An 18069-nucleotide genomic window follows, 5' to 3' on the forward strand; every position below is an offset into this window, starting at 1 on the left:
GCTAAATTTACAAGAGTATGATTGTCTCGTAGAAAGGTAAATTTTCCATTTATTTCCCTTTATTTCCAACTAAAAACACGTTTCTCTGCGAAAAGCCGGCTTTTTGATTGCCACGAAGTAAGTTTATTTTTTCAAGTACGTCCGCTTTTGCACGAACTTCGGGGCGGTCGCCATTTCCGCCACGAACGCTGGCCGATAGTCTTGTGTGTAAAACTGTGAAATTGGAGGTTATAGTGCTAATTTTCTTGTTATTTGTGCACGTAAATTAGCTAAAAAGGCTCCAGGAACGTTGACCGACAGTCTGGCGTCAAAATAGCACTGAAAGTGCATGTAATGAGTGAGTATTTTGATGCGTGTCCGCATTACGTAGGACGTAGGCATAACACGTGCTAAATAATGTTTCAATTTTTCTGTAAATTGGTTTTGCACGGTGCAGTGGAGCGATTTAACTTCGACTTTGCCCCTTGTTCAGTGTCAATCTATGTCCACGCGTCGTTACGCGTTAAATCGCTCGATATGTTATTATTTTAAAATCTAGGTGATCTATTTTAGGCTTGGCTTGAGCACTATTGTTCCTTGTTCGAATTTTAAAAATACCGTTTTGGTTTTTAAGCTCTGGACTAGGCTAGAATGTATTCTGCCTCGTCTGTTGTGCTTAGAAATTTTTGGCGCGTACATAGGTGATTAGAGAAAGTTGTTATTTTACATTAATTGGAGCGCCTTTCATTTGTTGACATACAGTTTCATAACATAATCAAGAGTATGCGTCATTTATATTGTTAACTTAGCATTGAAAGTAATCTCGCGGACATTGGACTGTATAATTTATTACTTTCCCCCAGACTTATGGCCATTAAGGAGGAAAAAGTATGAATAACTAATTAAAAGAAATCTTTTTAAAACATAAAGATCAGAGCAGATTCCAATTAGAATACACACTAGTTGTAGTCTACCTAAGGGGGTATGAGTTGGGACTTAGAAAAAAATTGTATGAGCCATGGACATAATTGAATTTTCTAGTGAAATTAATATGGGGCAGGGACTGGGTGAATAAAGTTTACTAAAAGTTTGTTTAATGCACCTAGAATTAGCTCAGGTGAATTAAGTTTACGAAAGGGTAATTTTTTTTTAAATTTACTAGGGTGCACAGTTTTTGGGACTTAGCAAAATTTTGATCGATTTTGTATGAGCCATGGACATAGCCGAATTTTCTAATGAAATTAGTATGGGGTCGGGACTTAAGGGGGCACTGTACAAAACATATATTTTGATATATCTCGAAAACGGTGCGTCGTAGCGCCAAAATAAAGAAATTTTGACCCCTTTTAGATACCTACTCATGATCCACCCCTTCTACATATAATAAAAAAACCGGACTTAAAAAAAATATACATATATGACAAGTCTGTCCTTTCTTTATCACTTGAGAATACAGTCAAGATTATGTATGGCTTGTATGTGTGTTGCATTCATAAATGTGTGACCCTGGATACGGCACAGGAAGCCATCTATTGTGAGCCACCGAGCAAGGAGTTAGTATCTATTCACAATAAACTTTGCACATAACAAATCTGCTTAAACAGGAAAAACTTATTCTAAAAAGGCGACGATCTTCCAGACAACCTATGGCAGAGCATGTACATAAAAAAATATATACAATTTAGTAATTTGGCTGCCTATTAATATTTCCATTCAGTTCATTGTATAATACAGCAGCAATTTTGGCACCAAAGCAACAATTTTGTCTTGATAGCAACACTATGGCAACACATACATACATAAACTCAAGCCTATTTCCCACTGGGGTAAGCAGAGAGAGTATGGAATTCCATTTGGTTCAAAGTAGATCATACTGAACCTTTTCAATTTGGTCAATATACATCCTCCTAGGTCTTCCTCCATGGTCTAGTGGTTAGAGTGGTTCTCACGATCTGGAGGTCCGGGGTCGATTCCCGATGGGGACATTGTCGAAATCACTTTGTGAGACTGTCCTTTGTTTGGTAAGAACTTTTCAGGCTTGAATCACCTCATTGTCCGAAAAAAAGTAAGATGATTCCGTGTTTCGGAGGGCACGTCAAGCCGTTGGTCCCGGCTGTTAGCCGTAAAACACCTCCACCAACCCGCAGTGGAGCAGCGTGGTGGAGTATGCTCCATACCCCCTCCGGTTGATTGAGGGGAGGCCTGTGCCCAGCAGTGGGACGTATATAGGCTGTATATGTATGTATGTAGGTCTTCCTCTGCCAGCCCTATCATTAACCTTCGTTTTTTGTATACCGCAAAGCAAAGCATTTATTTGTCAAGTCACCAGTATGTCGGTATTCTACAGACTGCACTTTGGGGAGTGTGCCCGCAATCTAAACGACCTCCACATTGATATGGAACGAGTTCGCCCAGAAGGTGCCTGTTCACTCTAGCCTTGAAAGCACCTGGGTTATATGCATTCGGAAATACAGAAGACGTGTTGTTTAATAAAATTCTAAAATAAGTAATCTTCTTTTTCAGCTGCCAATTACCCCAGAAATGAAGATAGACAATAACCAACACACAAAAAACAGAGGAATCAGTTATACAGTGCAGTGCGACAGTACCTACTCATATATAAACTCTTTGCTTTAAACCTTTTTTAATTTTACTTTTTCTAAGCTCAAACAGCCAGTATTTAAAAAGTTAAAAATAGTTTTTTTCTTTATTTAAGTAAGTGTTGACATTTTTAAGTTAGTTATAGTGTATGGATTGTGGCGGGTCGTGTTAGTGTAGTGTTGCAAGCATGAAAATACCAGAGACGTCAGCAAACGTTGGAGCTTATTATGGCAATGAGGAAAACGGACAGTGGCAGGTATGTATTAAAAACTTTATAACATAAGCTTGACAATATCCCAATATCATAGAACAAGGAATAATACTATGTATAGAATGGCAACTCTCTGAGTTCATTGCGGTTTAAGCGAAGCAGTCGGCGAGTGAAGCTCTTGGATATCATAGGCATGATATCCTTCGACTGTCTGCATGTGGGCAGCTGTGCCCATCAATTTCAGTTAAAAATATATTTTAATATTCCCAGCATGTAAAAAACGCGGCACAGCACTATTGAGGTCACTGTTCTTAATCCACTCAAATACACTCACTTGAAACTTGCATTGGCAGTACGCAAATCGGGGTTCACATAGTAAAAAAAGTAGCCTGGAGAGTCCACCATTTATTTTGACCTTGAAATAAAATAAAGATGACGTTGTGTGTTGCCAGCCTAACGGCGTGATAGTGGACAGCGGCGTGGGAGGCGGCGTGGTCGGCAGCGGCGACGCGGGCGTGCACCGCGCGCCCGTGTACCCCATGCACGTGCCACGCAATCACATCCCCGGTGAGTGCGGTGAGGACACGCACTTATTATTGTTTTATAGTCTGTAGAAATAAAAGTTAAAAAAATAATAATAGTAGAACCATGCTATAAGAAGACCTGCGTGCTTAGCACCGTAAGCGCGCGACTCTTTCTCGCCTCGGCATACGTCACCCGTCACTCTCTCACAGTACTGCACAGAAAGAGACAGACGATCTCTGTCGCGGCGAGAAAAAGTCGCGCGCTTATGTTCAAAAGTGACAGCTAACATTTCAAGGTTAGCCCAGCCGACGACATCCCGCACTGCGTTGCCATTTCGTAACTGTGAATTTTAAAATAAACGAATAACCCTGTCGAATAAAATGGACATCTCGCTGGTATGCAACCCGTTTGACATGTGCTGTCGATTTAATTCTGTCAGGTTATTGGCCAATGTAAAATTTTGGCAGATTTTTAGATTTGTCTAAAAATGACGTGTGTTCCATAAATTATATGCCTGTCGATTGTCCCTTTCCTTTTCGGCGGATAGAGATTGTATTTTAAAATACAATTGGATGGTGCACTTATATGGACATTCTCTATGGACAAGGCTTTTTCGGCGGGAAACGGGAACGGGACAGTTGCTTTCTTCATTGAGTAATCTAAATAATTAATACGAAGTGGTGTTTTGTGGTTAATGATCGCATTAAGTTAGTCGGAAGACATTCGCGAGTGTTATTATATTGGAGTATTCAATGAACAAAGTGTATCTGCCTATTTTCGCTTCGTGCCGGGAAGCCGCTTCATAACTCAAAAGTTTATGCGGACTTTTGAGTTAATTCGTTTGGGGTTCGGAGTAGAAGTCTACTCCGAGGGTGGGGGCTTAGGTTTCATCATCATCACCTTTCATCATTTCATTAATCATCAAGAAAAAAAATACGTCAGACATGGCTGTATGGGCATAGTTCCCTTTGCCTTACCCTTCGGGGAAAACCAAAACAAAAAAAAAATCTCTATGGACAAATGTGATCCCTGTACTTGACATTGGCAGTAATGGTTGTCTCCACTCTATGACGACCGGTTGCCATACAACCATAAAGTTGAAGTTGAAGATGGTGTGTTGAATCTGCACCATTGTATGTATGTTAATCAACTTTCAAGTTTAAAAATTTCGTCCACCCCGCAGGCTACGTGATGGCGGGCGCGTACTACCCGGCAGCGTACCCCGCTGCGCCGGCGCAAGACGACTTCGCCGACTACATGTGGATGGAGCATGAGGAAGAATTTGACAAACAGGTACATTTTTTATTTTTTGACGTGGCTTATTGTAGATTTGCCGCAGGTGGCATTAACTACTTGGCCGGACAAATGGGGAGCGCTGAAGGCACCCGGTACGACGTTTTAAGACAACAGGCCTGAGGGTGCCCAGTTGGGCGCGACCTCGGCTCAGGGCGTCATCTGAGAGGAGAAATATTTGAAAGAATTAATCGACCCTAGTGGGTCGATAGCGATAGGCGCTGATTGAGGGAACTCGTCGACCACGCTGGCGGAGTCGACATCGGGGTAAAAATAGGTACAATAAACAACATAAAAATTCAAATTCAGTAATATCTTTATTCAGTAGGTAACAATTACACTCTGAATCGCCATTTTTGCATAACGAACGTCTCATCCGCCTAAAAATACTGCAGCTTCACAGCCTGTATAGCCGAGAGAAAGAAGCTGCAAGAAAAACCTCTGCACGGGGGCCTTGGCTAGTTTTGGGGCCTTGTCCAGTATTGGGGCCTTGTCTAGTTTTGGGGCCTTGTTCAGTTTTGGGGCCTTGTCCAGTTTTGGGGCTTTGTTCAGTTTTGGGGCCTTGTTCAGTTTTGAGGCCTTGTTCAGTTTTGGGGCCTTTTCCAGTTTTGGGGCCTTGTCCAGATTTGGGGCCTTGTCCAGATTTGGGGCCTTATCCAGTTTTGGGGCCTTAAATTAATTTGTCTATTATAAATTCCAGGTGATGCAACAACTAGAAGAAGAAGCCCTAATGGAGCAGTGTATAGAGGCCATGTTAGAGGACGAGCAGAGGGAGAGACAGAGGCCGGAGCGGGAGAGGCCGCGGCGGGAGGAGAGGCCCAACGCCAACGGACACAACCACAACTATCCCACGTGAGTTTTTTTTTTTTGACGTGACTTATTGTAGATTTGCCTCAGATGGCATTAAATACTCGGCCGGAAAAATGGGGAGCGCTGAAGGCTCTCACCTAGTACAAAGTTTAAGACAACAGGCCTGAGGGTGCCCAGTTGGGCGAGTGAGAACCCTCAGCCGGATGAGACCCCTCAGCCGAGTGAGACCCCTCAGCCGAGTGAGACCCCTCAGCCAAGTGAGACCCCTCAGCCGGATGAGACCCCTCAGACGAGTGAGAACCCTCAGACGAGTGAGAACCCTCAGTCGGGTGAGATGCCTCAGACGAGTGAGACCACTCAGCCGAGTGAGACCCCTCAGCCGAGTGAGACCCATCAGCCGAGTGAGACCCCTCAACCGAGGGAGACCCCTCAGCCGAGTGAGACCCCTCAGCGACCTTATGGTGTTGTAATATTCCCAGGACAAGCAACGGAGCGTCGCTATCGTTAGAAGAAACGGTGTCTCGCTCCACACTCAACCCGCTGGCAGCAGAGTTCGTGCCCACCAGGAGTCGATACCAGCCCCCCACAGGTTAGTACCACATAACTATGTAGCAGCGCAGACTTTGTGATCCCTAGTTTGGTTAAGACATTACAGGCTGATCACCTGATTGTCTAAAAGTAAGATTATAATAGTAAAAAAATCTAAAAAGTTTTTGGATATTTATTGTTTAATTTTAGTTAGAGTAGTCAGAGGTACATCAATCCCAAGATGAATTAAGTACCCACACCTCACCGAGCTTTCTGTTAGACTAACGTGGTAGGTGAGCCGTATCGCCGTCTATAATGGTCGCACCAACTGTGTTAGTGAAAACTGCACTTAAGATATATTAATGACTCATTAATAACGCGCTCCCACATGACTACGGTAACTTAAAATTCTTAAATATTGGTCATTTTGGCTTCATCATCTTCAGAAGACAAGTCGGAAGCCCCGGGCGAGGCGGAGCCCCCCGCGCCCGCCGCGGAGGCCGAGCCCGCGCCCGCTGAAGACACCCACAAAGACGGTAATTTTTTTTAATTTCGACATTCTAACTTGTGTTTACATAACATAAACAGCCTATATACGTCCTACTGCTGGGCACAGGCCTCCCCTCAATCAACCGGAGAGGTATGGAGCATACTCCACCACGCTGCTCCACTGCGGGTTGATGGAGGTGTTTTTACGGATGACAGTAATTGAGCCTACATAAACTAACTTGAAAATTTTGACACTTCAAGTTCTTCAAGGTCTTATTTTCGCTTTTAACGCCTGTATTTGTGGTGTGAAATAAAAAAGGTAACTATTACACCAGGGTGTTTCTGGTGCCAACCGGTAAAATACGGTACCGATTGTATACCGGTAAAATACGGTACCGATTGTATACCGGTAAAATACGGTACCGATTTTAAACCGGTAAAAATACGGTACTGATTGTATACCGGTAAAATACGGTACCGGTTTAATTCCACTAAAATTAAAATACCGGTTTTATTCCGGTAAAATTAAAACCGGTTTTATTCCGGTATGATAACGGTTTATCCATAAATTCATGTTCATCGATAAAATTATCTGAATTAATTATAATAATAGTACCCTACCCTATCGCAGAGTCACAAGCAACCCCGGAGCCACCGGAGGTGAGCGCCGCGGACGTGGCGGACAAGACCCCGGCCCGGACGAAAGACAAGAAACCGGACGCCAAGAAACCGGTAAAGCAGGACGTGAAGAAGACCAAACCGCAAGTCACCAAGTCGGATACTAAAGTCCAGGTGAGGATTTAAAAAGAACGTGTAACACATCCCTACTAGTTGACCAAAAAAAAAAAGTTTTCATCTCGAGCTCCTCCGTGCTTCGGAAGGCACGTTAAGCCGTTGGTCCCGGCTGCATTAGCAGTCGTTGATAACCATCAATCCGCACTGGGCCCGCGTGATGGTTTAAGGCCCGATCTCCCTATCCATCCATAGGGACGGCCCGTGCCCCAGCAGTGGGGACGTTAATGGGCTGGTGATGATGATTAATAAACAAATCTCAGCTTCGAGACACGCCGAAATAGGCGTGAGTTTATGTATGTATGTATCAACTCTGAATCATCCCCCGCAGTATTCGGTACTGTTGTAGGTGTAATGGGGTCTTACACCTAGCAAATAAAAGACTCCATTCGCGTAGTGAAATGAATTGTTCTTTTTATTTTCGGGATATCTAATTATGTGTACAAAATGTCTACGCAACTAGTGGTAGGTTTGCACATTATAAACTTATTATCTATCAATTAAAAAAGGATAATTTAAAGTAAAATATGCAGTACGCGCATGCGCGGCGCAATCGTTCCTCTGCGCCCGCGCGTCGCTTTCCACCCCGGAAACTTTGCGCGAGCTATAAATACGACCGGCCTGACCGCGTCTCGGTTTTGCTCGTCGCGGCGTCGAAGACCGCGAAGGCGCGGGGTCGTGCGCGGAGCGCGCCGCTACAGTACACCCCCTCAAGCGAAGCGTACACTGTCATTAACACCAAATCAAATCAAATATACTTACACCCTGTATTAACACCCTGTTTATTGCTTAATTTTCAGCCTAAAAAGAAGGAAGTGAAGACAGTGAAGAGCGAGGTGAAGGTGGCGGACACGCCCGCCCCCGCGCCCGCGCCTGTGGAGCCCCCGCCAGCGCCCGTCGCTACGGAACCTAGCAAGGTGAATATCGACCAAAGAGAAAAATTAAATCATAAATTCTAGATGAATACCATGGTAAAAAATAACCAGGTATGCTCAATCCTATGACAAGCCGCCATTGCTAGCCCTTTGATGACGTAAGTGTTATCACTATGTTACCATTAAGTTGGAGAGACTTCTGACCCCTTTGGAGAGCAGGCGTGATGCAATATTGTGTGAATGGCCTCTGTGGTCTAGTGGTTGAGCGTTAGTCTCACGATCCGGAGACCCAGGGTTCGAATCCCCGGTGGGGACATATCACAAAAATCTAAATCAAATACATTTGCAACATTACAAATATATATCCATTGCGTTACAAACAATATTCATATCACAAGAACTTAAAACTACTACACATTAATATTTATATTATTATATAATTATATATATATATCATTGGATAGTACTAACAAGCATCAAAGGTTCAAATACTTTAACACATTCACTCAAATGATGTATGTATGTAGTCGTTATTATGAGCCATGTCAGGGGCCTTTGGCGGCTCAATAGTAACCCTGACACAAGGGTCGATGAGGGTATTTAAGTCTATAAATTATGTAATACAAACTGGATTAAAAGAAAAGAAAGGAAAACATGAAACAGTAGGACTAGGGCCCTGTGCTGGGAGGTTTTCTGGCCACGTCTTTCCCTCAGCGTTACAGATTCCGATGTGGTAGTAGTTTTACAGCTAGTTACATAATATGTAATTTAATTATGTTTGACGTTCAAAGAGCGCTAACTTTGTAAGCCAATTTTGAAAAATAAATATTTTTGAATTTTTTGAGGTTGGTAATCCACCTCATAACCCATAACGATAATTCGAAGTTATGTTTTTTTTTTTCTTATTATTTTGTCTTCCTTCCAGGCCACGCTACCGTCGCCGACAGAGGATACGGGGCCGAAGCCAATCAACTATGCGGCCGCCGCGAAGGCTAACAAGCCCAAGAAGCCCACCACTCCCCCGACAGACGCGGCCACAACCCTGGACAAACACAAGAAAACAGAGAAGCCCCCAGTGAAGGCAGCTAAAACGGAAAAACGCAAAAGCTTAACGAAGTAAGGTTACAATTTTGGGAGACAAAATTTTCTTTGGTGTACAAAATATTTTTATTAATATTAATAATTATTATGAATTATTATTATTAAAATTTTTAATATAATAATTATGACAACGATGTCGTGTGTGTATATAGGGTGATCTTCCTTTTTTTTTAGTTTTTTCGTTTTTTTTTTTGAAAAGTTTAAAAGAAAATATTATGGTGACCAGTTTTCGGTTTTGATTTTTTTTAAGTTTACAAAAAAATTGTTTGTATTTTTTTTTTTTTCGTTGTAAATTTGTATGGTAGAAAAAATGTATGGAAGAATTGGTTTAATGTCGATCGCGTTAAAATTAAATTAATAGTTTGTGTATGTAGGTTACGAATTATTAATATTATGATTAGATTGCGAATTTGTCGCCTCGAGAAATGTATATAAAACAGAATGTTTAGTTTTAAAAATCCAGTAAAATTTCCATCAAGTCATATCGCCTTTGGAGAGCACAGACTATGTGAAAAATGTCTTATATCACCGAAAATTTACCTTAAATACCATTTACGTAAGTTCAAAATTGTTTGCCATAAAGACGAGAGGTTTACCCCTTGAATATATTTTGACAGGACTAAAAATAACCTTATAAAAATCATATCATCCTCCTAGCGTTATCCCGCGTTCACAGGGTCCGCTTACCTAACCTGCAGATTTGACAGGTCCGGTTTTTAACAGAAGCTGCCTGTCTGACCTTCCAACCAGAAGGGTCACCAGCTCAATACAAGTTAGGTCATATCGCGCGCCGCCGAAAATACAAGTAAAAATAAATCGTTAAGTGTTGCCAAGGTTAGTCGGAAAATTACCACTTTGCCCGTCTGCAGGTTATTCGGAACACGAAAATAATTGGGCAATTATGTTTAGCACGTTCACCGCCACGTGGGTTGTTTCATTCAAGACTTGGGGGAGACGGGTGAGCCAAACTGTACTGACCCATTCAGGCCACGGGAGTCGCCCGCACGGAATTACGTGGGCACCCGTGAGCCAAGATTTCGATTCAAACTCGATTTAGGCTGCGTTTCCATTGATACGGAGATGTGCAGGAAACGACCAATCACCGTGAGGGAGAGAGTGACAGAGCGTCTTCGTTTTTCGCTCTCTCGAACGCTGTGATTGGTCAAATTCACATCTCCGCTCTTCTCCGCCCATCTCTACGTCAGTGGAATCCCGGCCCTACAGGCCACAAAGCAGCGATTACATGTAAAACTGTTAAGGGTAGGCCGCATAGTTCCGTAGTACAACCAAGTCGACTTGGTTCTTGTATGTCGCAAATAACGTAAAAAAAATATTAACGAAGTTCTTACTGAAAGGACGACCAATAATTTATTTCGACGACCCAGCAGAGACGCGATGTAATTGTTTTAAAGGACTAGCGTCGTTTATTTTTGTTTAAGAAGCACCCTGTATACACCGCAATAGCACGAAAAAAAAACGAAAATTGTACAGTCTTTTAAATATTGTGGTTAAATAGTGTGACCCTCTTTAACTTGTGGATGTTCCATACAAAAAATATTCCATACATTTATTCATTAAAAAAAATTTTACGTCCGACGGTTGAGCTCAGGTGTGTGACTCTTTGACAAATAACTGCGTTGCGGTTGGCGCTTACATACATGGGTGGAGGGGTTTTAGCCAAGTTGCAACTTTGAGACAGTACAAATGTTCACCACCGGCGCTGCATTTGCACGCGCTTTAGCGGCAACTTGTCTAGTATGGCTAAGGTACCCTCCGTTTTACAAAGTGTTAATTACCGTACGGTACTATAATACGCTTCCCATGTGTCCGGCCAAGTAGTTAATGCCATCTGCGGCTAATCTACAATAAGTCAAAAGTTGCGTTTAGAGAATCACATATCTGGTCTTACCTTGTAGCGGGTAAAGAGCATACTCCACCACGCTGCTCCACTGAAGTTAAAAGTAAAATCAAAATCAATGATTTTTTTTTATTTTGAAAAAAAAAGGTTTCATTTTTTTGTATGATTAATTACATTTGCAGCTGATTTGCGACGAGTTATGTTCAATGATTTTGATTTGACTTTCCTGTCTACCCTACAAAGTAATATATAGTACAATGTTTATATGTTAAAATCCCTTTACTATAACTACTTCAACAAAATAATTGTTGTGGCGTAGTTTTTCGTGCTTTACGAAACACGTGTTTTATTAGTTCGACTTTTAAGAGATATTTTTATAATGGGGTGGACAGTGGGACTCAATAATAGATATATTCGAGTCATAAACAGCAAAACGGTTTATGTTTTTAAAATATGTTATAAAATATTTGTATGGTATAAATTTGTATGGAATAACCACTCAATACAACTTAATAAAAAAACTGTTTCTCAAAGTTATTAAAAACAATATACTGTGTTTCAATTTGTCAAACAAGCTAATGCGACATGGTTCCAAATTGTGTATAAGCACCATACAAAAATTTAAGATTTTTGTTTTTAATTTTCGTCTGTCTAATATCGGTTAACTTTTAAAGCAGTTTCGTTATTAAGTGGTAAAAGGTGAGAAAGCTGACTTCGAACGCTTACTTTATATCATTAATAGTCATTCATAAATATAATACCCACAATCCCTAACGGGGTTCGCAGAGCCATAAATAATAAGCTAGTTTTCAACTAATCAAACCAGTTACTTTTTACTAAACGTCAAAACACGAAATTTCTACGGAATTTGTGTGACGTCATAGAAAATCGTGATAAAATGTCGGGCTTATTATTACGTTTTTTTTTTTTATTAAAATTCGTAAGTAAGATAAATAGAAAAAAAGAAAACGTTTTTTGTCAACTACAGATCTGTCTCTATACAAAACAGAATTTCATAATTTTACCTAGGAAACTACCCAGTTAGGAGAGAACTTGCTTATCAGGTTAGGTCACATACCTCCGAAACACATTTCTCAGGCATATGGGTTTCTTTACGTAGTTTTCCTTCACCTTTTGCTGATGTTGAATTACGTATGAACCAGATGTGAATTCGAATATAAATTCTTTAAATAATATATTATAATTATCTATAGCGGCGATAGCAACACAGCTCTACGACCGACTGACTGACCCCAGTGTTGCCACCCTTCGCATCACAAGTCAACATCAGGTGAAGATTTAAAATTAGAATTACACTCCAGGTCTTTTAAAAAGTTACAAAAGGAGGCGGTGAAATCTTGAATCTTGATTTGTCAATGTATGTATACTATTTGTATACTGACATTATATTTATATTGTATATGACTATCACTTATTCAACTCATGCGTTTGTAGAACTCAAATTTAGTGTCTATGTTTATTATTTCGGAGAGTTTTTTGTAAACAATTACCGGCCGATAGGTTACTTTAGTAAAAAATGAATTTGTGCTTGAATTTGTAAAGTGTATATTCATTAGTGTACATTGACACGAAAAAACTAGATGTAACAAAAAGACGGGATTATCTCTAGAAGAGATCTCTTTCAGCCAACCCTGCGTGGTGTAGTATACTCAACTTGTTATTAAGTATATAGATATCGACGTATTTAGTTTATTTGAAAAAAATGAAACTTGAATGCTATAGTGATTTGCCTACAAGTAACTTTCTAAATTATTGTCAGAGTTATTGATAAAGGTTTTGAAGTCAGCTTTCCACCCTCCGTTTTATTTTAAAGAGGCAATAATTATTATTATAAATAAAAAAATAAAATAAAAAATAGTATGTGATATTTCCATATAAAGTTGCATTTTCTTTTGTAAACTGAAATGAGAAAAAAAAATAAAAAAATAGTGTATAGATGGTAATGTTATGTGAATATATAAGGGAAATTAAAAAATAAAATTATGTTAGTTTACATGTAAAATGGCTTGGGGTAGGATTAGAAATTAAGTGTATTCTTTGGACCTAAACCTAAATTTATACACAATAAAATCTTTATCTTTTCTTTTTATCTTACAGGATTATTATACTTCGTTCTATTATCTCAGATGACCTTTACAATTTGTCCGGACAAATTGTGGCATTATTATTTTATTAAAAAAAAGGTAAATTTAAATTTCTAATCCTAACCGAAGGGAACGAAGCGAAAATTCACTCAAAATTATGTATGGAATAATAACTGTATGGAAAGAAAATTAATGTATTGAAATGTATTTGGTTTCGATGAAAAATTAATCTTATAGCTTCACTGTTAGTGACTATTTCTTTTAATGTATTAAAAGCTACTGTACGATAAAGTACAGATAATTATTGTTTGCTCGTGTTGTTAGAGTGAAAGCACCGTACAATAGGTATATGAGTGCGAGAGAGATAGAAAATATGGCGTAGTCTATGATAATATAGATTTTATACTGCGGCAAAGAAAGCTTTTGCACGTGTTTGATTGTCACGTCCGTAAGTTTGTGGCATGTTTTGGCACGTTCTTGTCCCTAGAATGACTGAAACACATAGAAAAAATGACTTGGCTGTATCGACGTAGTTCCCTTTGCCTTGCCCGGGAAACCAAAACAAAAAAGGCATGATTTTGTATAGAATATTGAGTGAGTTTTCGCTTTAAAAAATAGCCTAGAATTGTAAGGCTGTCCAATAATTATCCTAATGTAGCTTAAAATAATTGAAATTAAAAAAAAAGTTGTGTATATGGTATAATAAAAAAAAATGTATAGTAAAAAAATTGCACGTAAGGTTTTTTAAATGGGTATTTCACCTGTGGGTTGCTGTTTTGCGGAAGGTGTTGCCAGCCGCAAAATTACCATTTGGTAGAATGGTAGAATTTTTTTCTCACCGACAGGGAACTGTAATTTAGGTTTTGTTTCTAAAGTTATCGTTTTTTTTAGTTTAAGATAGACACTGGAATATATGATTATTTTTGTTTAGTTTTAAATTTTTGAGGCGCGACAGTTTGTAGTATTCGAATGTTTAGGTATTAAATTTGGATAAAATCCATCTTTTCTTTGCTTTCTTCTTTTCTTTTTTTTTTTCTTCGGAAATGCCGTTACGGCACGTCTTTTTTTTATTTATTACTAAATGTTTCGGATGTAATTTGAGTGCTACAGATTATCGCGAATTACCTCTTATGAGCTCATAAACATATATATAAGCACTGTTTAAAACTATAATTTTGTCTATGACACCCGTATTTGTAAATGTTAACTCCAACCAGCGTTGCCAGATTTGCCAAGTCGGGATTTTGGAACTTTTTGAGTGACAAAAGCGGGATTCTTTCGTCGAAAGCGGGACTAAGAAAAGAGAGAAGGAGATGTCGCAGTCGCACGCACCGGTTGCGTGACGCACCTCTCATGTCGTGAACCATACATAATCATGTAAGGTCACGAATTATCTGAATTCTGAATCACATTCCAAAACTGAAATGTGTCATAGTTATATGAATACCTGTGGGGCAAAATACCCACAAATGGGCAACATGCCCATAGCTGTCTAAATATAGGGTAAAAACCCCACGATGTTAGAATATGGGATTAGAATGTTTCATAGTTATATGAATACCTATGGGGCAAAATACCCACAAATGGGCAACGTGCCCATAGCTGTCTAAATATAGGGTAAAAAACCCACGATGTTAGAATATGGGATTAGAATGTTTCATAGTTATATGAATACCTATGGGGCAAAATACCCACAAATGGGCAACGTGCCCATAGCTGTCTAAATTTAAAAAACACCCACGATGTTAGAATATGGAACATTCTCGCGCGCTTATCATCATTATGCGCCGGCCAGGCGGCCAGTCCACACTTTTCTGTGCCATCGGCCCGCGCTTTCTCAGTACGTTGCACGCACGGTCGGGCTATTCCCGAAAAGCGGGACTGAGCCTGTCCCTTTCTGTTTAAAAATCGGGACGTTTGGCAACGCTGACTCCAATTTTCCTCGACTCTGTGTACACAGTTGAGCCGACCTCAAGGTCTTCGAACTCAGCTCAGAATCGGTATTCTTAGACGCGTCAACCTTAACTAGAGTTTACTACAGTGAAGCATGACGTCATAATTTTCGTATTATCATGTTGGCAGTATGACATGCTCGACTCCAGTGTAAATGTCAAAAAAGCTCAGCTGAGGCCGAGTCTAGTGGAGGAAGTCGAGTTAACATCTTAAGATACGGGTATAACTTTATATTAGTCAGTCGTAAATTAGAAATATGTTTAAATATTACAAGAATAATTACCTAATTCGTACACAAAACCACCAGTTTTAGAATGAATATATTAATTATAAAATACAGTCGCTATTTATATTAATTAATACATTATTTTAACATATTAACAATAAATTTAGAAAATCTATTGTCAGCAATTCGCGCGTTATCTGTTTGATCCCGTTTAAATATTTATTCAAGTAAATATCTCAAAACCCTATTGGGGTTAAACCACATTTTTCAGCACCTCAGCGCGTATGCTTCTATCTGATACCTATTTCTACCAAAGTATTTCTCCCAGGAGAAATAGATTTCCATTCATTCTACTGTTCTATTCTATTTAGATACTTTGGTAGAAATAGGAAATACCGCTTCTATCTCTTTTCTAATCTCATATCTTTCCTTTTTTAACAGCCTCCGTGGTCCAGTGGTTGAGCGTTGGGCTCACGATCCGGAGGTCCCGGGTTCGAATCCCTGTGGGGGGACATATCACAGAAATCACTTTGTGATCCCTAGTTTGGTTAGGACATTACAGGCTGATTGTCCAAAATGGTAAGATGATCCGCGCTTCGGAAGGCACGTTAAGCCGTTGGTCCCGGTTACTACTTACTGATGTAAGTATGTAGTCGTTACATGAACCATGTCAAGGGCCTTTGGCGGCTGAATAGTAACCCTGACACCAGGGTTGATGGGGTTGGTACTCCACCTCACAACCCACACGATAGAAGATCCTTTTCTGTTACTCAGAATCGTTATTTGCGATCGTTAGAGCGAGAAAGAACGCTCGCATGCTTACGCTATCGACTCTGCCGCGTGCGGTCACTATCTCTCTCTAGCCAATGACGTTTCTGACTAACAGAAAAGGATGAAGCATACAAAAGTGCTATTTGGTGCTGACAAATGTTGGCCCTACTTATATTTAAATTGTTTGTATTGCATCACTGTTAATTTCGTCTGCAACTTTGCCGTGTTTTAAATCAGACGTCGGCCCCGATTCCTGCAGACACCGCCTAATTTTATTTTAAGTTATACCAGTCATTTTCTTATCCGTTGAAAAGGAAAGGGATAATCGACAGGCATAAAATTTATAGAAGACACGTCAGTTTTATGCGCAAATTTAAGAAGCCCTTCCAAAATTTTATATTGGCCAATAACCCGACAGAATTAAGTGAATAAGAATTAAACCCCCTAGTAGTCAATCATCCGTCCCTTTCCTTTTCGGTGGATAAGAAAATGACAGGTAGGTCAGGTAATTTTATAAGTTATAAAATGAACTTATAAAATTATGCCTGCAGACATCGGCCACTAATAGCAGTTTGTATAGAAAAATATAGCTTGACGACGATAAATCCTCAATAGTTGAACCTCGAGCATGTATATAGAAAATTACGTAAACATAGAATACAGTACGCGTTTCTCGTCACTTTAGATTTATTTCACACATTTCTTTTTTTTTTTTTTTTGACGTGACTTATTGTAGAGTCGTGTGGGTTGTGAGGTGGATTACCAACCCCATCAACCCTGGTGTCAGGGTTACTATTGAGCCGCCAAAGACCCCTGACATGACTAACGACTACTAACTTACATCAGTAAATAGTTACCGGGACCAATGGCGGGCGTAACGTGTCTTCTGAAGCACGGATCGTCACAAAAGGCTGTAATTAATTCTGGGATTAAAAGTCCTTATTCCAAAACCTATAAATAGTCACTGTGGTCACTTGCTTCTCGAACTGGGAGTGCCGGTTCGTAGCCCCCGGACTTGCACTAATAAGTTAATTTATCTCAGTGCACAGTTCACTAACACAGTTGTCTCGACCATTATAGACGGCGATACGGCTCACCTATCACGTCGGTCTAACAGAAAGCTCGGTAAGTGGGTACATAGTTCATCTTGCGATGGATGTACCTCTGCCTACCCCAATTGGGATAGAGTCGTGAGCTTATGTTATGTATAACCTAAATTCCAGTTGCACACACCTTTAACACTTTCAAGGACAGAACGTCTACGGACGTACCAAGGTTCCAAATAGACATAACATAACATAAATAGCCTATATACGTCCCACTGCTGGGCACAGGCCTCCCCTCAATCAACCGGAGAGGGTATGGAGCATACTCCACCACGCTGCTCCACTGCGGGTTGGTGGTGTTTTTTTTTACGGCTAACAGCCGGGACCAACGGCTTAACGTAAAATAGAATCAATTTTAATTTATACGCCGATAAACACAGCACTACTTATAATGACAAGTCAAGATAAAAGGTGTTGTATTGTTAGCGGTGTGATAAACAAGAAAAAACATCCTGTTTGTCATACTGGTGTGACAACCTGGTGTGACCACGAGTCCGGAGGGGTCATACTACCTATTATGAACCATCAATGACCATCATCTCTGTCCGTGAAAGGGTTAAGATACATTTATCGCCGTCAAGTTGTCCCGCCATCTTTATTTCCCTAAAATTCTTAACTATATAGCATAGTAATTTTACGGTATATATATAAACATAGATAAAAAAAATAGTTTGAAATTAAATTTGTATAATAGTCCATTTATTAATAGATTTTTATAGTTTTTAATTAATTATTATTATTATGACTATTAAAATCGGAGTCTGAAAAACGAATGCATGCTTTTATTTAAATCATCCCTCTCAGTATTCGTTACGATTTTACTAAGACCTGTATGGGAGCATTCCA

The 18069-nt window shown here is 39.9% G+C and overlaps 1 protein-coding gene across 2 annotated transcripts; it reads left to right on the forward strand.

The window, feature by feature from the left end:
• The first annotated feature begins 167 nt into the window (after positions 1–167).
• Positions 168–17875, forward strand: LOC126379529 (proteoglycan 4). Of its 2 annotated transcripts, none has more exons than XM_050028319.1 (11): positions 168–337; positions 2503–2836; positions 3244–3367; positions 4500–4609; positions 5310–5461; positions 5899–6008; positions 6394–6483; positions 7068–7228; positions 8029–8145; positions 9029–9219; positions 12277–17875. In XM_050028319.1, exons 2-11 carry the CDS (start codon positions 2768–2770, stop codon positions 12311–12313), a joined length of 1161 nt encoding a protein of 386 aa, XP_049884276.1. In that variant the 5' UTR covers positions 168–337; positions 2503–2767; the 3' UTR covers positions 12314–17875. The 2 variants fall into 2 exon arrangements, with proteins under 2 accessions (XP_049884276.1, XP_049884277.1); XM_050028320.1 differs by having other exon boundaries at positions 3244–3358.
• Positions 17876–18069: the final 194 nt, after the last annotated feature.

This window comes from Pectinophora gossypiella, chromosome 29 (genome assembly GCF_024362695.1).
Source record: "Pectinophora gossypiella chromosome 29, ilPecGoss1.1, whole genome shotgun sequence".
NCBI lineage: Eukaryota > Metazoa > Arthropoda > Insecta > Lepidoptera > Gelechiidae > Pectinophora > Pectinophora gossypiella.